Source organism: Diabrotica undecimpunctata, chromosome 4 (assembly GCF_040954645.1).
Source record: "Diabrotica undecimpunctata isolate CICGRU chromosome 4, icDiaUnde3, whole genome shotgun sequence".
Classification (NCBI taxonomy): domain Eukaryota; kingdom Metazoa; phylum Arthropoda; class Insecta; order Coleoptera; family Chrysomelidae; genus Diabrotica; species Diabrotica undecimpunctata.
In genome coordinates, this window is record NC_092806.1 from 28457279 (window position 1) to 28482299 (window position 25021).

The 25021-nt window shown below is 35.8% G+C and overlaps 1 protein-coding gene across 2 annotated transcripts in view; it reads left to right on the forward strand.

The window, feature by feature from the left end:
* Window positions 1-25021, forward strand: part of LOC140439374 (facilitated trehalose transporter Tret1-like) — a 44499-nt gene that overhangs the window by 12924 nt on the left and 6554 nt on the right. For both annotated transcript variants that reach the window (XM_072529232.1, XM_072529231.1), the window contains exon 2: window positions 14802-14962. In XM_072529232.1, coding sequence (XP_072385333.1) covers window positions 14806-14962 — 157 coding nt within the window. In that variant the 5' untranslated portion in view covers window positions 14802-14805. The remainder of the gene's footprint in view (window positions 1-14801; window positions 14963-25021) is intronic.

Sequence of the window (25021 nt, forward strand, 5' to 3'; positions counted from 1 at the left end):
CTAGTGACCATTGGTCCTGTGCAGTCTCGAGCTTAACTCGGCCCCAAAACCAGTGTATTGCACTGAAATTTTGTAGACGAGTGTGCTCGTGAGTGGAGGCGCCTCGGCTTTCGAGAGTTGACTTGTCGCATTTCGCTCAGTGTGAATGTGTATGTAAATCAAACAGTGACGGCCGCTGCCATTTCGATGTTACAGATTCCGTCGAATCACTTAGATTTTCTCCGGCCGCCCACAGACTCCGTATAAAGTAACGGAGGCTGCAGATGGTCGGAGGTCCCGGTGATGAGGATATTTCGGTAGCAGAAAGAGTGCCCCTTTCACTGTTTGATTTGTGTGTGTGTGTGTGTGTGAATGTGATTTAGTGTGTATGTGTGCGAGTCTGAATCGACAGAAACTAGAACCGTGTTCTCTAGTGACCATTGTTCCTGCAGCCGTTTATGCGTTTGCAACCGACTTCAGAACTAGTGTATTGCACTAAAATTTTGTTGTCGGTCGCTTACGCTAACGGCCAGGCCTCGTCGGAGTTCGATAGACGGTTCCAGCGATTGTCGATTCAGTTGAGAAAATAGTTGCGGCTATTTTCTCAGGGACGGACAGGTATCGTTGAGTAGTGAGATTGGGAAACCGCAAAAAACCAATCTCCCCCTGTCCGGGGTAGGGAATAGGATGTGATATTTATGGGGTTCTGTAGGCTAGTGGAGTGGCCTCGAGGATGTCAACATATTCATCAGGAAGTTCGTCGTCTATGCATGACTGCAATAGAATTGATGGTGGGTGAGGATATTTGATTTTAGGTATTCGGGTGGATATGTGACCTAGGAAGGAACAGGAACTTTTTAGGGTATTTTGTGTGATAGAAAGGGGGCCGTTAATAGTTTTGAGGGTGAAGTTCCTGTTGAGAGATTTTATTCTCTCGATAACGGGAGTGGTATTTGCTGTGCGGTGGATTTCACGGGAGGGGAAGTGCCAACGTTTTCTGCACGTTCTACGCAAGATTCTACGCTCCGCAGCAGACAGTTTGTTCCTTTGATAACTTTTAAGAAGGCAATATAAGCTAGACTTATACTCAATAACGGGTCGAATGAATGTTTTGTAAGTGTGTGTGAGAGTTTTATTGTTGGTTTTGCCAAACGTCGCTGATAATGGAACTAGGAGACGGGCTCGGTTTCTGACCCTATCTAAAGTTGCCTTTAGATCAGGTTCCCAGTTGAGTGTTTTAGTAAATAAAACACCCAAATAGGTAGCTGTCGGGCTAAAAACGAGTCTTTCTCCCATCAAAAACAGGGGCGTTTGGTCGGCGCGATTGCGCATGATACCAGATGATGAATGTGGGCAGCGAAACACGATAGTTTGTGTTTTCGCCGCGTTTAGTGTGACTCTCCACTTATTACACCATTCTTCGACACCGTTTAAAAGAGTTTGTGCTTTTCTAAAAGTTGTCTCAGGGGCAAATCTGCTCGCTGTTGTAAGGAGGGCTGTATCGTCTGCATAGAGGTACATTTGCGTGTGCGGTAGGTTTGGGATAGGGATAGAACTGTTGTATGTGATGTACAACAGGGGTGCGAGTACTGAGCCTTGAGGTACTCCCGCTAGGGGAGTGAATGGGGTGGAAACTTTATCGCTTATTCTCACTTTCACTGTTCTATTCGATAAGTAAGAGTGTATGATTTTAGTGAATTGTAGGGGTAGCCCGATGTCCATAAGCCTCCGAATTAGTCCGTCGTGCCAGACTTGATCGAAGGCTTTCTGTACATCAAGAAAAGTGGCTATGGCGATACCGTTACTGTTTAACGTCTGAGTGACTTTAGAGGTGAAATCTACTAATGCATTTTTTGTGGATCTATTAGGTTGGAATCCGTATTGAAATTTTTGGATGATATTGTGACTGTCGAGAAAGTCGCTGAGCCTCTCTTTTAGGATTAGCTCAAGAACTTTCCCTAATGAATTTATTAAGGAGATAGGTCGATATGATTCCACGTTAGTAAGGGGTTTACCTTTTTTAGGTATCATGATTGTGTCTGCTATTTTCCAAGGAGTAGGAAAATAGTAGTATTTGAGACATGCATTAATGATTTTTGTGAGAAGTGGGATTATACTCTCTGGAAGTTGCTTTAGACACCTTCTACTGATATTGTCAGGTCCGGGAGAGTTATTTTTGCCTATTTGGCAATAACTCTCCGTTTCTCTGTCAGTAATAGGGTCCATAATTGGGACGTGGTTTGGAGTTTGATGCAAGAGAGTATTTCTTACTGCAAATTCAGTTTCAAGTTTAAATAAGCGATCAAAGTTTGGTTTGTCTGGGGTGCGAAAATTTTCGTTGAGTGAGTTTTTGAATGCCTCAGCTTTTAGTTCGGGAGAACTAATAATTTGGTTATTAATCAACAGATGAGAGGGTTGTGATAGTTTTTGTTTTGTTAGGACTTTAAATTTATTCCAGAATTTACTCCCATCTCTGTAATCCAATTTCGAGGTAGCATCTTCCCACTGGCGAGCCTGTAGGATAGATATTTCTCTCTTAATTCGAGCAGAGATGCGATTATATTCTGTTTTGACGAGGGGGTCTCTGTTGATTTTGTATTGACGTAAAAGCCGTCTTTTTTGATGTATTTTGGCAATGATGTATTGTGGAAGTGCCGGTGAGAATGGTAGAATGGTTTTCATTGGAATTGAGTGATTGATTGCCTCGATTATGAGGTTTTCAATTTGGATAACACTCTGATCGATAATTTCGGTTGAATTTAATTCGCCTAACTCAGGAATGTTGTTATTTATGAAGTTTTGGAATCGTGGCCAGTTTGCGTGACGATAATCTCTTATTTGTCTGGGAGGAGGTGGGATTTGAGGAGACATGATATCAGAATTAACTAATATCGGGAGATGGTCGGACGTTATTGTATCGCCTATGTGACATCTATCGTCGAACCTATGCATCACGCTACCTGTAACAATGATGTGGTCCACTATAGATGCCCCATTTGCGTTCAAAAACGTGTAGTTTGTGTTTGTGATTCTTATGATTGGAAGGTCTAGAAGTATATCAGTTAGTCTGATGCCTTCCGGATTTGTAGAGTGATCACCGAATTGAGTGCGTCTACAGTTCAGGTCGCCCATGAGAATTGCTTTATTTAGAGTAGAGAAATACTCTAAAAGTTCTAAAGAAAGCGGGTTTGCTGGGTGTCTGTAGTAAGAGATTATCGTAAGGGTTTGGTTATTAGGGAGATGCAGATCGATTGCCAGGAAGTCCACGTTGGGTGGAGGGACGTTTTGTGGAAATACGTGGGGGGAGTGTGGTAGTCCGTGTTTGATAAGGATACCATTCCCACGGGAAACCTGACAGCGGCTTCGATAGATTGTAGTATATCCTGCAAAGGTCGGAGTGTTTTGACAAAGTGTGTCAGATAGGGCGAGGATTTGGATGTTGTGATTTTGCAGGATATGTTTGATTAGGGGTCTCTTTTTAGAGATCCCTTGGCAATTAACTGCACCGATTGTGAAATCCATTAACAGCGGATTTAGAAGTTAGGATGAAAAGAGATATCTACGTTGTTATTGTGGCCAGACAATACGATTGTGTGGCCGAATATCTTTTCAATCACAGAGCTTGTGATTGAAGTAATGAGATCTCTCCTTTCGGGAAGGATATTGAGAAGGACAAGGGTGCTGAGTTTAATGGTATTTTTTAAATCAGTGGTTAGGTCGAAAGGTGGAGTTGATCTTTCGATCGTCAGAGGTTGACCAGGCTGACCTGAAAATCGCCAATATTTATATGTGCCGTTCGAGCGATAAATAGGGATTTCCAGGTCAAGAGCCAATGGGAAAATTTGAGGCGGGGCGATGCGCATCGAAATGCTAGTCCACAGACTATGGCATTCGATGACAGTATGTTAATATAGGTCGAATTGCTACTTTATAAATTCTTGTTTTTGTGTCTTGTGTTAGGTGTTTGTTCTTTCAGATTGTGTCATTAAGAGATCCCGCCGATTTACTTGCTTTTAAGCTTTGTTGTAGTACTTTTTCTTCAAAATCTCCGTAACTAGTTATATCTATTCCCAGATATCTAAACTTTACTTCCTGCTTCATTATTTTCCCATCAATTTCAATTTTATACCGTAGTGGATATTTAGATGTTGTCATATATTTGATTTTTTCTGCTGATATTATCATATTGTATTTCTGGGCTGTTGTATTAAAGATGTGTGTTAATCTTTGAAGCTTGTCTTCTGTCTCGGTGATTAATGCGGCGTCGTCTGCATAACATAATATTTGGATTTCTTTGTTCCCATTCTGTAACCATGACCTTTACGTACTGCTTTGATTATTTCGTCCATTATTATATTAAAGAGAAGTTAGCTTAACTAGTCACTCTGTCTGACTCCGCTTTGTACTGGTATACCATTGTGTTAGTTTTCAATGTTTACGATGGTTTGTATTGTTGGTATGCTTTTTTTTTACAGTAGGTGTAAGACGTCTTCGACTTGGATGCGATCAAAAGCCTTTGTCAGTAAAACATAGATATGCTGGTTTATTGTACTCGATGGCTTTTTCTGTCTTATTACAAACACGGCGTCTACGCAGGATCTTTCGGATCTAAATCCTTGTTTTTCATCTGATAAAGTTGCTAATTTATTGATTTTGTTGGTTAGGACTTTTGTGGTAAGCTTAAGTGCGGTGTTCAGTAGATTTATATAACTATAATTGTTGGAGTCTTCTTTATCTCCTTTCTTGAACATTGGTATCATTTCTGCTTCTTACATGTTGTTTTTAATTTTCGCCCAGCTCGCGTTTATATCTTCGATGTCGTCTATTTGTTTTAGCTGTATCTTTTGTGCCAGCCTCCTTTGACATTTCTTCTTCTTGTAGTTCCTTCTCCTATCGGAGGTTGGCTATCATCACAGCTATCCGTACCTTATTGGCTGCCCTAAAAAGATCTACTGACCTTTGACATATAACACTCTAATTAAAAATAGTCTATTATACGGCTCAAAAACATAAAAAACATAAAAGAATCATACAAGCGACCAACATGAATGCATTTAAAAGATCAGTTAGAATATTGAGAAAAAAAATATCACAGAACAAATGGAATTTCAGGATGCAAGGATTAAATACTGACATCGAAAGGAAACAACAAGCACTCAATTGGATACGAAAAGCATGAGTGTAAGGAACTTGGAAAAACTAATGGAGTCTCTATATCGGACAACGTCGCCACATGTTTGAAACCGAATATATATATATATATATATATATATATATATATATATATATATATATATATAATACAAATTAAAATATATAATATCATTAAGACTAGACCACGCACCTAACGAGTTGTTAAAATATAACTTATGGAAGCAATATTATCGAAATATTAAAAATTAACAAAGTGCATCAAGGTTATTTTAAAATAAACAGTAGGTAATCTCAGATGACTGACACAAGTCCCACTATGTCTTTCTTCAAAATGGGTCAAAAAACAAAACCAACAAACTGTAGTTTCCATAATGATAAAGTTATTTACTTACTACTAAAATTAAAAATATGAAACAAAAATATTATACGAGATATATAAACACGCTTTTCAAGAAATACATCTACATGAGACGCACAGCTTGTTCTGAGATAACTTTAAATTTTTAACACAGTAAACAAATGTTCGGCTTAGTTTTATCGACGATGGTGTCTCGATTGCATTATCTGCATTATATATTAAATATGCAGACGATATCGTTTTCTGGCAGATAATGTTGTAGAAATATGTTACAAATACGGCCTAAGACTAAATTGTAAGAAGAAAAAAATAATAATCATTACTAAGAACACCAACATTAACGTCTAAATTACCATAAACGATACACCTTTACTAAGAGTGGAGAAAATATGCTATCTGGGCTGCTATACTAAGGATATCTGAAATCATAGTTGTGAAATAAACTCACAATGAAAGAACCAGAAGGACTTTAAACAATCTTAGGAAGTTTCTTTGCAACTTATTTTGAAGAATACATAGAAGATGCTATAAAACGGCTAGAGGCACAGGAGACATTTGAAATGGGTAGAGGCTACCGACGTATATTAAGGGTCTGATATATACACCATATCTACACCACACAACTAACAGAACTCTTTTCCGGAGGCTAAGAAAGACAAAGAAATTATTAATACCGTACAGAAAATTGGCCTACTTCGGTCACACTATGCGTATTAATAAATACCGACTTCAATAGTTTATTCTACAAGCAAGATTGAGGTTAAGAGAGGCCCTGGACGCAGACGTATATCCTGGCTGGTCAATCTTAGAAAATGGACTGGTTTAACATCAACATTAACTGATTTATTTAGAGCCAATGTGGTCGCTAACATCACTAGAAGATAGACACCTTTAGACTGTTTGCGTTGAAAGTCCTATTCCAGAAGTGTCGTCATCAGAGTAAAGATATTTTTACGTGAATTATTAACGTTCTTTTGAAAAACACTTAAAAAAAACAGAAACAGTCAAACAAACTTTTAACAGTCGCAAAAATTTTGCTTACAATTTAACATCATTAACAACAACATTAATAATCAGATTAAAAATATATCAGACTGAAAAAAGATGGTTTTGCGATGCTTGTTTATAATAACTACAAATGTTGAATTTTATGATCCAATACGTCGCTATATTAGTGTTACAAGACTGCTTGGTCGAATATGCTAGATCCTAGCGGCCAGTGTACTATAGCTCATGCTTTGTGAATTTTTAAAAAGTATTCGATGTAATCCAACTTGCCAAATTAATGGAGATTTATATAATGAATAAAAATTATAGTAATTGATGGAAAACCTTTTCGCATCATTAAACATTTGTACTGGAATTAAACCACTAACGTAAAAATTAAAACAGGTAAAAACCGACGAAATATCTATACAAAGAGAAGTTAGACTGGGTTGTATTCTATCCCTTATATTAGTCGATTTATATTCAGATCTATGTTTAAAATATAAATAATAAATGAATAATAAAATAATTTATTGAATTTTAAAAATATTATTTAATGTAATAGCGAGCATCAAGTGTTCTGACAGCACACAAAACAAACACCAAAGTATCGAGAAGAGTCAACCAGAATAATTACTTACTAAATATTAAATGTGGGAAATTGTCGTACGGTCGGAGTATTCTCCGAGGTATTCGGTGTCTCTGTGCCAGTTCGGCACGATCCGAAATAGCTATAAGACTGTCTAAGCACTCTCTTTCCCTATCTCGAGGATCGATTTATCGGACTTTTCTTTACCTCAACGAAAGATGGACCAACAATTCACAACACCAGTTCCTATACATTTTCGTAGAATAAGTCGTAGCCGACACAGCTTCGTACTTATTAACTACAAAGGTTTCGGACTCTTCTTCAAGCGAAGTTTTCTTACAATCGGTTCACTCTTGGGTAATAATAATAAACGTCGAAATAGTCGCAAGGCACTCGGCCAACAAGGTCTAGCTGAGGTCAAGATGTAGACCGATTTGATCCCGATCGGAAGATGCGATGTCTTTTTATACACTTTTTGTTTGCAACTTGGCAGCGATCTTCCGTCGAAAGCCCAATAACAATGCAGTGAATAAAATCGTTTGTTAATGGCTGGCCAGAGTGACAATGACAATATTTGCTCTGATTGGCCACCGTGGCGACAAAACATCTTATTTGATGCATATATCGAGAGTAGTTGATTCTCAAAGGAAAAATAAAATGTCTTGAAAGTAAATATTGTCTCTGAAAAGTGTTAGTATCTCCATTATAACTAATACGTTCAGTTTGGTTTTTGTTGTCAATGTATCATCCCTCCCTAGTTTTACTTTCGTTATATTACGTGAGAAAAACTGAAATACTACTAAGTGTCAGAATAAACGAATATGAAACATAAATAAAAAACAGAGAGCATACATCAAAAGCAAAGATGCATCAATAGTTATGAAAGAAACAGACTACAAAAACAAAACAATCAAACAGGCAGTTCTCATCTTATTTAATAAGAAAAATGTGTAGCAAACCCATCAAAACAATGTACTCTGGTTACCAATACTAAAAGAAGAAGTCAGCAACAAGAATATACCAAAATTAATGCACTAATAGAAGGTCAGACACACCTCATCAGTTCCATACAGTTAACTACATAAGCACAAAAAAATTTAGAATTTGAGATCTATCCGATGGTACATCATCCTCAAATCGCAATTGCAGTTCAAAACATGGTTATTTGCATACAAGATCCAGGACAACCTAGTTACCTGTCAAATTGGCTGAAACAAAGCGCCATATTACAATCAATTGTTGTTTAATCCGTATAAATACAATATTTAATTTAAACATGCCACAAGAAAACAATTTCGTAACATCTCAAATGAAATTATGAGTAAAAAATTTAACTGTTTTTTTTATAAATAAATAACGATCTCTCATCTAAAAACACATCGTTTCTTTAAGAAACAATAATAATTACAATGTTGGTATTCCCGTTGTATACAGACAATCTAATTATACTTCTGGCAGGCCACCCGATTTAGCATTCTTTCCCCTATTAGGGATTATAGAGTGGAATTTACCATAAATTCTAATTTGGGGGTAGTTGCCAACATCCTATGACGTTAGTCCGATCTGGATAAAACTAGTAGTGATTCACAAATCAATATCCAGAAGAAGTTTTACTCTTTCGTTAGGGAGAGCGCGATATGGTTAAGTTAAATGAAGATATTTTTGAAGAGAAAATTTGTCGGTAAAACTTGTAGAAGAGAAAATGGGAATTATTTATAATTCTTTGTGTGTACGTGTTTATGTTGATTATAAATCCAGGCGTAATGGTGAATTCAAACAGTGTTTTTTTCATGTGAGTTGTGAATTTTGTTGATTTTTATCTTAGTTTTGAACAATAGAAATCAAAATTTTATTTATATTTTTATCACCTTTTTAAACTTTTAGATACGGTGGCTCCATCTACTCTGTATTTTAATAAATTGATTACATTCTTTCGGTTTAGACATAAATAGTACTTAAATCACGCATATCTTAAATGATCTGAAAAAATAAACTCGTGAACAGTATATCAAATATTTTATTTATTTTTTTCAGATTTTGTTTTATGATAACTTAATTAGAGTAAAGTAAATAAATCATTTATTTATTAAAAAGAACATACTTACTATTATTTAGATATTTCTGTGGAAAGAAAATTGTTATTATATGAGATCCTTGCTACTAATTACTAACGAAAATTATAATTAAAATCACAGTATAATTGATAGGATATCCGAGTTGGGACAGATACTGAAAAAAGTGTACAAATACCGGATGTGGATACTCAAAATGTATCCGGATACTTTTTAAATAAGTACGACTATTTTCACTTTTTTTTTTAATTTCGTGTCCATTCATTTATACACTGTACTTTACATTTTCTTTTAATGTTTCCACTTCTCTTTCGAACTCTCAGCGTATTTACTGTAATTCTTCTCAGTACTCTCATCTCTGCCATTTCCAGTAGCCTTTGCGTTATGGCTGTGTCGGGTCTTGTTACTAAGGCATATGTCATTATTGGTCTTACACTAGCTTTATAAATTCTTGACTTCATCTCAGTGTTAATGGGTCCGTTTCGTTATATAGTGTTATTAAGGCATCCTGCCACTCTATTTGCTTTTTGTACTTGATCTCTTACTTCTTTGTCCAGGTCTCCATAGCTAGACAGTGTAATTCCCAGGTATTTTATTTCCATTACTTGCTCAATACTGATGCCATTAATTTCTATTTTACATCTGGTTGGTTCTTTGCTGACTACTATTGTTTTAGTTTTCTGAGATGAGATTGTCATATTAAATTCTTTTGCTCTTATGTTAAATCTGTGGACCAGTCTTTGCAGACTATCTTCTTCTTGGGCTATCAATATTGCGTCGTCTGCGTAACAGAGTATTTGTATTTCTTTGTTTCCCATTCTGTATCCTCTTCCTATGTTAACGCTTTTGATGATTTCATCCATCATCAAAATGAAGAGCATGGGGCTCAATGAATCTCCTTATCTTATTCCGCTGTCTATTTCTATAGGTTCTGTAAGTTGTCCATCTATTCTGACTTCAATGTTTTTTTTTGGTGGATGTTTTCGATAGTTTTTATAATATTTAGGCTAACTTTTCTATTATACAGAAGATGGATATTACATCTTTGACTCTTACTCTTTCCTAAGTGCTTTCCTAAGGTCAATTAGACACAGAAATTCTGGTCTATTACACTCTAGTGATTTCTCAGTAGTTTAGCTAGTAAGTTTAAAACTAGTCTTCATTCTTCTGCTATTTTATTGTGTTTTATAATTTTATTAATTGTTCTCTCATTGCTGCTCCACAATATTTCAGTAATTCGTTTGGTATCTCGTCTTTACCTGCTGCTTTTCTGTTCTTCAGGTTTTCAAGTATTTTCCGAACTTCCTGTACATTTATATTAAGTTCTTCATTTTTGGTAATTTCTGGTGTTTTCGATTCTAGTATCGTTTGTTCTTCCTCTACACACTTTTAAGGTTGGGTATTCATATAAAATGGACAAATTGGTTCTGTTGTCCTTCAAATATCTTAGCAACTCCAACTATATTTTTGAAGTTTTATTATTGATGCTAATACCCCGTTCATTCTGTGTAATAATACAGCTGTCTATTTGCTGGTCTCGGAAATCGCTAAAATCATTCAAATTTTGATCTTCTTTCTCATCTAATTAATTTAAACTTTCTAATTCCATTTGTTATTTTCCCACAGTTATAATGCATATTTTGATATATTTTAAAGTATTTTTGGGATTTTTACGAAGTTGTACTACTTAAGTTTGAATTCAGAAAGAAGAACTAAAGCTATAATTCGATCTTTCCACTCCAAAATTAAAATGCCAGCAAAACGAGTATTTTTGCTTTTGATGTACATTTTTGCTAGTGTTCTCCTTCATATTTTAATTTCGTATGGGCTCTAGATGACAACTGTAGCTAGTTGCCATCTAGAGCTCATCGTCTCGGGGTCAGGAACCTCCAAATTGGGAGTCCCACGTTGCCATGCAGGGTATCTGTTAAAGATTTTTCACCAACTTATTAACAAAGATATAACAAATTTTGTACTATTTTAAGGGTTTATACCCACATATTTAGTGGGTTGACTCGTGACTCATGTACACCTGGTAAATGCACTGATGATAGATTTGTTAGTCCGAAAACGTTCTGTGATGTAGCATGCAAGGGTCTTTTTAATTATATACCTTTCATAAAGGATTTTTAAATAAAACTTTTGTGATTTATATACAGCCAACTACAGGATTTTCTTAATAAATATTTATAAATAAATATAAATTTTATTTATATAAAGGCGGTTCAACTACCTTTTCAAAAATGCCACACAAATTATCTTTCTTTTCAGTACTTTTGAAAAAATCAAGTAAAACCGTTAAGATATTAAGTATCGCAGAACATGCGACCTGGGATTGCTAACAAAAAAAAAAAAATCCACAATAGGATTGGATTTTGCGAAACAATGACGGATTTAACAATTGCAAACCAAAATATTTTACACAATATTTGCTTTACTGATGAGTGTACGTTTTTCTTAATGGACATGTTAACGCGCAAATTGTCGATACTAAAGTGATGAAAATCCTTTGATGAACTTTTTAAGGAAGATCATACACAGTATCCCGAGAAATTGAAAGTTTGGACTGGTATTTTTGGGGATATTCTTATTGGACCTTTATTTATTAAGGTAAATCTAACTGGTGAGCTCTACTTAAATTTGGTTAAACAAATAATAGACCCGTTAATAACAACTACTTTGGAAAATCAAATTGATACGGCTGATAACATAATTTTGCAAGAAGATCTGATTCTCTTTCAAGAAGATGGAGTTCCACCACATTACTTTTTTCTAGTTAGACAGTGGCTAAATGATAGATTCTCTGGCAGATCGATTGGTCGAAGAGGAGTAATTGAATGACCCGAGCTAGCACTTCTACTTTTCTGACTATGGGAATATCTAAATTCAATTATCTATAAAACACAACCTTGATATTTGGAAAATTTAAGTTTTTCGAAATTTTGGAGAGAGGAGTTTGAGAGCAGGCCTTATCACTGTTTACAAAATAATGTCGAACATTTTGAACATTTACTTCAGTAAGTTACTTTTATTCTTTAACATTTACTTTTACTTTATGAAGTTACTTTTCAATTAATTTTTATGTTTTATTGCAAAACATTTTAAACTTGAATATCTTTACAGTTTTACTTAATTTTTCCAAAAGCACTGAAAAGAAATATAATGTATGTGGTATTTTTGAAAAGGTATTTAAACGACCTTTACATTGAAGTATCACTCAACCCCCTTTCTATTAAAGATTTTGGGGGTTGTGTCCGTCCCCGCTAGAGGGTTGATATAATTTAGTTGAAAACCTTCTACAAAATGTCCCACTCACAAATAAGTTTGACGTGTTTTCGCATATTTTAGACTTTTTATAGGGACCAAATTATCTAGGGTGGTAACTTTTCAAATTGACAAACTGTATAACGGTGGCATTGGCCAGTAAGCCACATTCAAAAAGTTTTCTGTGTTTGAGGATGTAGGTCTGGAACTTAAATAAGATACTTTGGCTCCTGCCTGAGTATTTGGCCCATTCATCTTTGTTTCCTAATCAGGTATTCTGTATTTATGGAAGGCTCTTGTATATTCTTTAAGACTATTTGTATTGATGATTTTGTTAATTAATTATAACTTAAGGACGTTTTGTCCTTATGAGTAGAGAATGGTTTATAATCATGATTTATAATCATCAGTCAGTCATGATCCGTCCTTCATCTTTTGTCCATTATAGCAAAGCACATCAAGGCTCTGTTCCATGACCGTTCGGCTCAAGTAACGACTACTTCCGATTATCGATTCGGATTTCCATAATCTTCTTTCTCTTCTTCTTTTTATGTAGACATGCCTCTGTTTATTTTTCAATGTGCCCCCAATAAGTTGTCGTTCCATCGTTTTCGTGGTCTTCCTACTGATCGTCTTCCTATTGGGGAACCGTCTATTGCCGTCTTTACTACTCTATTTGTTGTCATTTGGCTTATATGATCGTTCCATTTTACTCTTCTATTTCTTACCAGTTCTCAATGTTCTCCACCTTGTATCTACGTCGTATATATGTACTTCTATCTCTGTCGCATAGTGTCAGTTGCCATCAGTTTTTCTTAAGTGTTTTCATCCCTGTTGTTTCTAATATCCTTTTTGTCCTCTCTGGCAGCTCACTTTTAAAAGTTTCTCTCAGTTTTCCAAATGCTGCCCACCCAAGGCCGATTCTTCTCTTCAGTTCATGAGTCTGGTTATCCCTGCCAATCATAATTTCATGTCCCAGGTATTTATATCTATCTACGAGTTCTATTTCTTTTCCACCAATACTGATGTTCTGGTTGGGTACCAAATTGGTCATGATTTTTGTGTTTGAGATATTTATATTTAAACCTACACTTTCTGTAGCCACAACGAGTTCCTGTACCATCTCTCTTGCCAAGAGAGACGCTCCAATTTACATCTTAATAAATTTGATTAAATTGGTGCAACATACGTTGTATATCGTCTTCACTTTGAGAGAGTAGTATTCCGTCGTCTGCATATCAGATCATTTTAAGTTGTTTTACTCCCATTTGGTATCCTTTTTTAGTTCTTACTTTTTTTAGTATTTCATCCATAATCAGGTTTAACAATAAAGGATTCAGTGAATCTCCCTGTATTATCCCATTGCCAGCTTCAATATAGTCGGTTAGTTCTTCTTCCACTGTTACTTTTATTGTGTTGTTTTGGTAGATATTTTCGATGATTTTGATTATTCCTAGAGGTATCTTTCTTGCGTACAATAAGTGGATAACGTCCTTTAATTTGTCCCGGTCAAATGCCTTCTTAATGTCCACAAAATATAGATATGCCGTTCTGTTGTATTCTAATGATTTCTCTTGCACTTGCCTCATTATAAATATAGCGTCGGTGCATGATCTTCCGGATCTAAAACCTTGTTGTTCTTCTGCTAGTGTTATAATTTCATTCAGTTTATTTGTTATCACTTTGGTTGTTAATTTTAGTGTTTCCATAATATAAAGTATATATGTAAGCATCTTTGAAGATCTTTAAGTGCATTTTTAGCAAAAACCAAATGCAAAACTAGATTACCACTACAAATTGTGGAATAATAAACACCTAAAAAAAGATGACATTCTTTATTACAATGAAATTACCTAATTAAAGAAGTACCTGATCGAAAAATAAAATCTGAAAGATATACAAGACTTGCTTCTATTGGAAAGTATGTATTATAGCTACGAAATCAATAACTAGGTCCAGTTTTATTATTTTCATTTAGTAGCATACGTTTTTTTTGTAAAAATCCTTTTATGAGGATTTATGAATATTAAAAAGTAAATATTAATTTTTTTTTGGAACACCAGTATATTCTGTAAAAATAACTACATAATTATCTCATTAACTAACCTTAGCTACTAATAAAAAATTCATAACTACTTTACCCCAACAATATTGATTTATTTCTTTCAACCGAATCTCTCACGAACAGTTACTTTGGGCTGAATAACAAGTAATGATTTTTTTTATGCGTATTCTAAAAAAATGTTTTCAAATTTGAACAGATTGAAATAATTCCTGATATTTTTGATTAATTTTTCTTTCTGGAGTCTTTTTCACACCTATATAGGTAACAGTTTTTGTTTATGTTGCTTATAAAAACATTTGAACTTTATTAAATAATTTGATGTTTTGCTTTTAGAAAAATGGAAAACAAGGAGGATCGTGGTTACAAAAAAGTACCAGTGCACGAAGAAGGCGTAGTTGAAGCATCATATGCCTCCGAACGAGATAGTGTATATGTGACTACCACCATTCCTGGGCCCACAAGTAGAAATTTCCTTTACATAGCAGCAAGTGCAGGTAAATTTCTAGTCCGCATACATAAAAGAATTTGTTATCAGTAGCACTAGTAAGCGCATATTTGGTTGCCTAACATACAGTGAAAATTGTGTATAAAAATTACGGTTACTTATTTTGGTTAACGAATATTTGATTACACACAGGGTCAAATAAAACTCAATTCAGCTCAGGAAATTTCAGCTGTTCCATAAAAAAAGTGTAAGGTTTATTAAGAATTGGTTACTAGAATCTTAACATGCAGATCAAAGTTATTGAGTGTCTACAAATGTAATAGTTGTCTAATTTTGTATTTATTTTTTAATATTTCACAACCAATCTTTCTTCTGTCTTCTTCTCTTAATTTGTTATAAACTTCTTTACACCGTCACCCTAAGATGTCAGTTTTTTCACCACCCTATGGTGTCCTTCTCTTTCTTAACGCTTCGTTGTGCTATTTTTGCGTCTTACCGCCTTCTGAACATTTGTTTTTCTTGTATTTGTTCACTATTCTGTCCCTAAGGAAGATTTCTCTAATAGTACAATTAATATTATTTTTCTTGATATTATGAACAAAAGATCTTCTTTCTGCTTTTTATTTTCACCGAATTTTGATAATTTTCTTGTACACATTATACGGATTTGTAGATATCATACGAGGAAAAATGTATATCATATGTAATTTTGTTTTTATCATCTCAGTTTCAAATTAAAACCATCATGTGATCAAAACCATTGATAGAGCGTACGGTACTGTTGGCAGACTCCAACTATATTCTGCTATCATCGAATTTGGGATACCGAAAGGATTGGTAGAATTAATTAAAATGACAACGAGGAAAGTTTAATGTAAAGTGCGAGTAAAAGGGGATCTTTCAAAACCATTTACAACCAACAGAGGACTGCGCCAGGAAGATACGCTATCATGGACGCTGTTCAACCTAGCGTTAGAAAAGGATATGAGAGATTCGTGAATAAACTTAACTGGTACGATATATACCTGTAGCTGTAGTATACAAATAATGGCATATGTTGATGATATCGTGATCATTGGAAGAATCCGAAATAAAGCAGTTAAAGATTTTACACGTATTAAAAACGCCGCAGAAAACATCGGACTTCTGATTAAATTCCAGAAAACTAAATATATTATAATATAATGATATCGTCATATAATATGCATAATAAATATTACTCGTATAACTACTTCCATCTCTGTTTAGGAACAGAGATGGAAGATCCCAATATTTGCACTTATTACATTTCTTCTTCTTCTTCAGTGCCTTATCCGGTCCGGATGTTGGCGATCATCAAGTTTATCATGATTTTGTTAACTGCTCTGCGAAACAATTCCGCGGAGGTCATCCCAAACCATTGTCGGAGGTTTTTTAATCACGAGATAAGACGGCGTCCCGGTTCTCTCCTGCCAAATACTTTACCCTGCATAACAAGTTGAAGAATTCGATATTTTTCTTCGTTCCACATCACGTGTCCGAGATACTCAAGCTTACGTTGTATCACTAAATTAAGCACTTCTTTTTCTTTGCTCATGGGCTGTAGAACCTAATGTGGGTGACATGGTCCACATACGGTATTTTTAGTATCCTCCTGTAGATTCACATCTCGAAGGCTTCAATCCGCTTTTCTGTGGCTTGCGTCAGTGTCCAGGCTTCAACTCCATATAGTAACACTGGCAGAATGTAGCACCTCACTATCCGCATCTTAGTCTCCAAACTAAGATCACTGCAGCACAGCAAGGATCTCAACTTGACAAATGTATACCGTGCCATTGTGAGTTGAGGGTAGTTGCGAGGTAAGTGAATCTGTCGACTCTCTGGATCTCTTCGCTACCTGCCATTAGTGCCCCGAGATCTAAATTTGCACGGCTGATAACCATGAATTTAGTTTTCTTAATATTAAGGTCTAGTCCGTATGTTACGCTCACAGTTCTGACTCGGTTTAGTAAGGCTTGGAGATCATTTAGGCTGGTTGCTAGTAACACAGTGTCATCGGCGTAGCAGATATTATTGATGTATTCACCTACCTATCACTCTTATTACATACTAATTTTTAATATTCCAAGAAGATTACTGTCTGAGTAGTTATTTTTCCCTGTTATATATCTCGAAGTGGTATTCTTTTAAGTATAGTCTGATAATCGTGAGTTTCGAGGTAGGCTCTGTCATTAAGAAATATGTGCGTTAGTCGTTTATGATCCGTTTTACCGAAAATGTTGATGCTCCATATAAACAACATTTAAAATGATTGATTCCCCAATAAATTGCGAGTAATTCCTTAATTATTATAGGTTTGTTAAGTTCTCCTTTGTTGAAGCTGCGCGATGAGTAGGCTATTGGTAAATCTGTTCCGTCGTAGTTCTGACTTAAAATTGCTTAACAGCTCGCATTCTATGCGTCTGTTGTTAAAATAAATTGTTTACTGAAGTCTGGGTATTTGAGAATTGGTGGTTTGGTCAAAGATTATAAATATAAGTTTTTTTAAATGATTCTTCACAATTTTGCGACCAAAAGAATTCTACTCCTGTTTTCGACAATCTATTTAAAGGTGTGCATTTCTACAAAATTTGAAATAAAACGTCTGTAATCATTATAAAATGTTACGAACCATTTAGCTTAGTCCGCTGTCTTAGGTGTCGGGTATTTCTCTATTGTTGAGTATTTTGCTTTATCACATGATACTCCTTTCTAAGAAAGTTCATGTCCCACATATGTAACCACTATTCTGAAAAATTGACATTTTGCTGGTTTTAGCTTCAAGTTAAATTTCCGACATATCTCAAATGTCTTTTTTAAGTTATCTAAGTGATGTTTTTCTGATATTCCTATCACCACTAAGTACAAAAATGCTTTGTTCGGTGTTAAGCCTGAGAATGCTATTTACATCATTCTTGAAGAGCTATTTGGGCTTATTTTTAATTCAAAAAGTAACCTGGTGAATTGAATTGCTTTTTTTCCATGCTAAAGGATGTATGTTTTCTTGATGATTGTTCTAATGGTATCTGGTGGAATCCTGACATTAACCCTATTTCTGAAAACCATTTTGCTCTCCCAGGTTGGTCTAATATTGAGTCTATTCTTCGTAACGGAAATTTATCTGTGACTAGTTTCTTGTTCAGTTGTCTGAAATCTATACATAATTTCCATGCTTTATTTCCGTCTATATCATTTTTCGGCACTAATAACACCGGGCTGTTGTATTCTGATGTCGATAGCTCGACAATTTCCTGTTCTCAACTGTTATACTTGTCTGTTTAGTTCTTCTGTTTGAGCATGTGGTGTCTTATAATTCTCTGTGTAAACTGGTGTGTTTTCTGGCAGGGTCGCCATATAACATAATGATATCGTCATATGATATAATTAATAAATAATACTGGTATCGGTACTTCCATCTTTATTTAGGAACACAAATACTTGCACTCATTACTTACTAATCTTTAATATTTTAAGTAGTACTTAGTTGACGTTGTAACGAGGTCTACATTTCGACATCTCAGCTATCGACTCTACTCAACTCTAGAACTGTAATTGTAACTCTAAGCTGCAAACTGTCAAACTAAACTGTAACTGTGCTAAATTCATTCCTTTCGGTTTTTAGAAACATCCTTGCCTTGTGACGCGACCGCTCAACTTTGTTTTGCATGTTTAAGAAAGGCCGCACTGAGATTGTTTGCAAGTAGGCAAACTGAGGTAGTTGTCTAAAAAGTTATTAAAAAATTTGACCATTAATTAAAAAATTATTTATGGTAAAATTTCGTTTACATTTTTTAAAACGGCTATTTTCAATGCAACGTTCTTTTTTGACTCAAGTCTTCTGCAAGGTGTTTATTAGACCCTGTCTCTACTTCTAGCTGTATGAAATTCATAAGTTAATCTATTACATGTTCTCCAATCATTATCTGGCTTCTGATGGAGTTTTGACATAATACAGCTGCATAACACAGAATCAACAAGAAAAGATTTTCCATTTTTAATAAAATTTATTTAGTTCCATTATGTGGATGATAGTATATTGAAACGAATAAGTTGAGGAGGTCCACTTGTTTAGTTTTTAAAAATATATTTAGTCCTGTTATGTCCCGTTGTATTTTTCTTGTTTTTCTTTATAAAATCTAGGAAGATTTTGATATGCGATGGATATCTTTTTTAGGTGAACGGCTCTTTACCATCTCTTCCGCGTTAGGGGTAGAAATTTAAGTCGAAAGAGTGTCGTACGGTCGGAGCATCCTCCGAGGTATTCGGAGATTCTTGATGCATCCCGGCCGCTGCTCTAGAGACGGAGCGAAGGTTTTTCGCCTCCATCCTCTTACTCGTGGAATTTATAAGTACTTGGTTCCACACTCGGTGAGAAGCTCACCGGAGGCTCTGTGGTCAACAAGGGGCCACCGGTAATGCAGAATACTTTAAGCAGTTCGAGTTTTCTTACGTGAAAAATATATTTGTCTTGCATATATAATTTATCTAGTATTCTAAGCACGGTGGATGCCTTGGATCTCACAGAGATGCCGGCCCTTCACGCTTCAACGTGTGGTTAAGTACTCACTACACGAGGTGTATAGGAACACCGGCAGAGTGTTGACTATTCGCTGGCCCTTCACTCCGTCCTGCTACCTCCCGTGAAATAATCTTAAGTCCAATAGGGACTTTTATTATTTTCGTCCAGAGGTTTTAGCAAAGAAGTGCTACTTCATCCCGGTCACCGATTGAGTAATTCTACGTCCACCTGGGGCTTTTATTTACTCCCAACCGTCGATGGTCTAGTGGAACGCTGTGTCAGATCTGAAATAGCTGTAAAACAACCTGTCTTTTTTCTTATTTTGAATATCAATACCGGATAGCGAGCGTTCTCTCCGAGCTGTTAGCTGGCTTTCGTGAAGTGATTATAAGTTTGTTGTCGTACTTTTCTTCACCTCGATGAAAGACGGACCAACAGTTAACAACACCAGTTCCTATACCGCTTGTTGGCTTCGTGTTACCACACTAAAAGGCGTTAGGACTCGTCTTCGAAGAGATGTTCAGATGCGCTGCGTTTTTATGCATTCTTGTTTGCAATTCCGCAGCGATCTTCCGTTTGTTATTGGCCGGCCAGAGTGACAATCTTTCCTCTGAGTGGCCGCTCTGGCGACAAGAGCACGTGGGAACTGGTCAAAATCTCGACGCGTATATTTTTCGCAGGAATAAATTAAAAGTACTTGTCGAGTTAATGATTTTAAATAGTTATCAAAATCTTTGCTTGCTCCTATAATATATGTAGAGGTTGCCAATTTGACGTGAAAAATTTAAACCTATTAATAAAAAATACATTATCGATTATATAAATATAAAAATAAAAATATCGGTCATATTTATTATGTTAAAAAATATTAAGAATCATAAAAATAAAATATATAGGTATGTAAGCACTAAAGAACTTTTCCAAACAAATAAATGGATTTTATTTTGTTCCATAATTTTTTTAGACATATTTATACTATCAAAAGGTGTTTATATAATTATAACAAAATTTATAGAGCAATGAATATCATATGACAGTGTCTTTCTTTATTTTAATATTCTTCCGTTAGCTGTCATATAATGAACATTGCGTATTATAAGTTTAATTTGTATGTAATTCTACTGGACCTTTTTTGATTAATTTCATTTTTGGTTAATTTTTTTAATTTTAAGTTGTTAAGACCTTTTAATGGTTAAGTTACAAATTGAGTATTTTCGTTGAATCTGTAATAATGTGCTTGTTGAGAACTACATTATTATAATCTATTTTATTTCGTGTCTCTGCTCAGATTTGTTCATATTCTATAAATATTTTATACAACCAGCTGTTAATCTAATATATGAGTCGTTCATTTACAACCAGTGTCAAGGCCGGGTATAAGAGCCCTATTTCATATAGATACTTGGTGTAGATATGTTATTTCAATAACATACTATAATCTTTGCATGGCAATATAATGATACCTGATTTGTACCTCATAAATTATCTGCAGTAATTTTCTTTCACTTTATCTTGTTGGATTAACTTGACAAGTAGCTGTGTTAGGCATGCTTTGTGATGATAAATGGAAATAATGCTATGTCAGTAATATAATTGTTAATTAAATAGTCTCAAAATAATACCATTTTTGCATAATTTGAAGTAACTTAACTATTTATTTTATCATAAGAACCATTTATATTTTAATCCAAATAAATATATTTTTTTCACACAAATTAACAGCACTTGTCTTCATATACCAGTTCAATGTCAGGGACGACAAAGATCAGTTTGCCATCACCTTTCTCGGTCGCCCTCTCACCACCACACCACATCTCTGATATAGGATATATCCATAAGCGATATTTTAGCCGCGGAGTTAAAATAAAGAATGCAACATCAGAGAAATTTGAAGTCAAGGAAAGTTTACTACAAGGAGATTCACTATCAGCTGTGATGTAGTCGGTCATACGAGAAGTAAATAACAATAGAGAAGGAATGCGGAGTCCGGCGTTTGTAGATCTTGTGGGAATATTAACAAGAAGCAAACGGGAGTTGCAGGAAGTAGTACGGAGGTTTTATAAATCCGCAAAAAAGACTGGGTCTGTATATCAATGAAAATAAGACAAAATACATGGAGTGGATAGAGAACAGCTGTCTGAGGCTGAGGGAACAGAATATTAAAGTAGAAATAAAACGCAGAGGAACATACAATTTTGAAAAAGTACAAAGATTTATATACTTTGGTACGCTTTTCACCTTTAAATCGAACAAGAAAGAAAAGATCCAATCACGATTAATGGCTGGAAATCGTTGTCCATATACCATAAGTCGAATTTTTAAACGCATAATATTTCAAAGAATGCAAAAATTCGGATGTATAAAATAGGTACCCAACAAGAAGTGACATATGCTCGTGCAGCATGGACATTGACAAACAAGATGTGCTTGAAGTATGGAAAAGATCTTTGGAGGCAAATTAGAAGACATTGCATGGGTAAGACGAACAGACAGGGAATTTAAAGATTTGTATAAGTAGCCCACCATAACTGGAGTGTTGTTCGGAAAGCTTTCCGCGGTTAGTACAATTAAACCTAGAGCTAAGATTAAACTCAATAGTCTTCCGGGTTAAACCGCGTCGATTGCGCCGAGCTTTCGACTTTCTCTTTGATGTCTTCTTCAGGGCTTCCACGGTCTCAGTCTCCCGAGCCCCCAGACACTACTACACTGATCACTAATCAATGCATTACTGCTACTGGGAACATTGCAAAGCGTTTGTGCCCTCCAATTAAAGAACTGGCAGAACCCTGGTCTACCTGACCTTTCGGCTATACGACCGTTAACGAATCCACTGCCCCTACGAGTCCGACACCAAAATGAAGGTGCCACGCCACGTATACCAGAAACGTTTCGTGGGGCTTCACCTTCCCCGTAGTACCTGTGTTGCGATTACCGCACCTACCCGTTATCCCACCCACGGGCGGATAGGCGAAGCAGGCAGAGGAATTTTCACCTCGCACGTAGACAGGTCGCCGCCGAGGATCTCTCCTCTACCACTCTTGAATCTCCTGACGGGTACGTACCAAGGCACCCACACCACGCTTGACACAAGGCCAAGAGAGGTGTGTACGGGCCCAGCTCGTTCAACCTCGCCAGGTTCTCTTGGAATGAGAGTAGAGTGGTCCCACGTCTCGTCTCAGAGTCTCGTCTCGGATACTAGGAATGTAGACCGGTGACCGTGTCGCTTAAGCGATCGTGTGCGTTTCTACAAATCTCCACAGGGATACACTGGGAACAGAGGACGGTTCATATATACCGTCGATGTGGAGGTTGGCGTGGGGATAAGCGCTGGAATAGGCGCGGGGACTGGCGAAGGGGTTGGCGAGAACATCTCTGATAGTAGGATTTTGATTGGCGGGTGGGGTGGACGATATTTTCTTTATAAGAGGTCTTCATGTCAGGAACCTTCGAGTTTAATTCCCTTCACTATTCGTTATGTGTGCTGATCCTTGTTCTAATCTCACAACAAGATGGGTTGACATGTTTTTTCTTCGATTGGGAATAATAAACATTGGGATTAATAAACACCAGATGTAAAACGCAATTTTATATTACTAAAGTGCACAGAAAATAGAGACAATTTATCTTTTAAAATGTGAAATTTGTTTAAATGTGTTTAATTTTGTTTGTATTCTGAGCGGCGGTCGGAGAGTGAATGATTCAATGTATAATTCTTTCTAATAAGAAACTTTTTACAAAGAGGGTCTGTCTTTTTATTATAATTATCGCGATATGTAGACACCATAATCAACTACGCATATTCACTTTCAGCGAAACGGTAGTCATTGTGTATTGTTTATTGTTCCAAAAGTCTACGAGGTCTGGCTATTAAATAACGATACTGCGCGCGCAGAAGGCGTCCTAGAGGGGAAGAGTAGGAAACCAATGTAGCATTGGATAGCTGGAAGTGTCTACTCTTTCAGTACGAGAACACGTTTTTGTCGCTGTAGTAGTATTTTTTCTGTAGAGGTTAGAAAAGAACGTGTTTTTTTCTAGTGCCGATAACAATGTGTGACGAAAAACATGAGCAACGGATTAATGTGAAATTTCTCGTTAAATTAAAAAAAAACTCCCACTGAATGCTATAATTTGTCGAAAGAGGCTTATGGTGAGAATTGTCTATCTCGTGCGCGTGTTTTTGAATGGTATAAACGGTTTTCTGAAGGCCGAGAGAGCGCTGAAGATGACCAACGTCCAGGTCGATCTATCTCTGCTTCAACTCCGCAAACAGTGACCAAAATAAATGAAATTGTGCGTGGAGATCATTGTATGAGCATTCAGATGATTGCTAAGACTGTAAACGCCAATAAAGAAACTGTCAGAAAAATTTTAGATGACGAATTGAACATGAAGAAAGTCTGTGCGAAGTTGGTATCAACAAATTTGACCCCTGACCAAAAGCTCGTCCGTCAACAGATCTGCTCAGATTTTCTTGAGAGGTTACATGAAGAGCCTGAATTAATGGAAAACATCATCACTTGCAATGAAACCTGGATATTCAAATACGATGTTAAAACTAAGCGACAATCCATGCACTGGAAAAGTCCTACATCGCCAGGAATGAAAAAAACAAGGATGTCGAAATCAAAATTTAAAACCATGCCAATCGTTTTTTTCGACATAAACGGCATCGTGATGACTGAATTGGTTCCAGAGTTCCGGTTAAATAACGCTGTGAAGCGTTATTTAACCGCTAGAGACATTCCAGTGCTCGAACACCCGCCGTACTCGCCTGATTTAGCACCCTGTGACTTTTTCCTGTTTCCGAACATCAAGTCTGTCTTAAAAGGAATCCGGTTCGAGTCGATGGAAGAGGTGAAGCGAAAAACGGCGGAGCTCCTAAAAGCTCTAACAAAAGAAGACTTCCAGCATTGCTTTGACCAATGGAAAAAACGAATGGAACGGTGTGTGGCGAGGGAAGGGGAATATATTGAAGGAGAGCATTCGATTGTAGAATAATTTTTAAAATAAAATTTTTTTTCATAGGCAGTCTCCTTATTTAATAGCCAGACCCATATATCATTCGATAGTGAATGGTTCTGTAAGCGAAATTTTAAGGAGTCATTACTAGAGAAAACTAAATTAGAAACAACGTATGTTGATATTTTAACACTATGGATACGAACCCATGTGACCTACTGTTATATAATTACTGTAATTTACTAAAACATTATTCTGTCAAAATATGGGTCAGTGTTTGTTGCATTCCATTTTGCCCAAATACGTGTAGAAATGTTTACGGTTTATTTGCAAAACAAAAAAAAAAGAATAAAATATTTCAAAAGAGTATATTTTTGATAACTTTATTAATACAATTGACTTTTACAAAATCACTTAATTGTTATAGGTTATACTTTTAGATATTTAAATTATTTTTAACATGTTTAATAAAATCTTCATTTCACAAAACAATATAGTTAAAACTACCAATTAACGTTGGCAAATAAACAAATAAATAATCACAAATACTCCGCCCATTAGTACATTTACACTTGATACTGTGTGTAGCACTTTTTACGATATAAACATTTT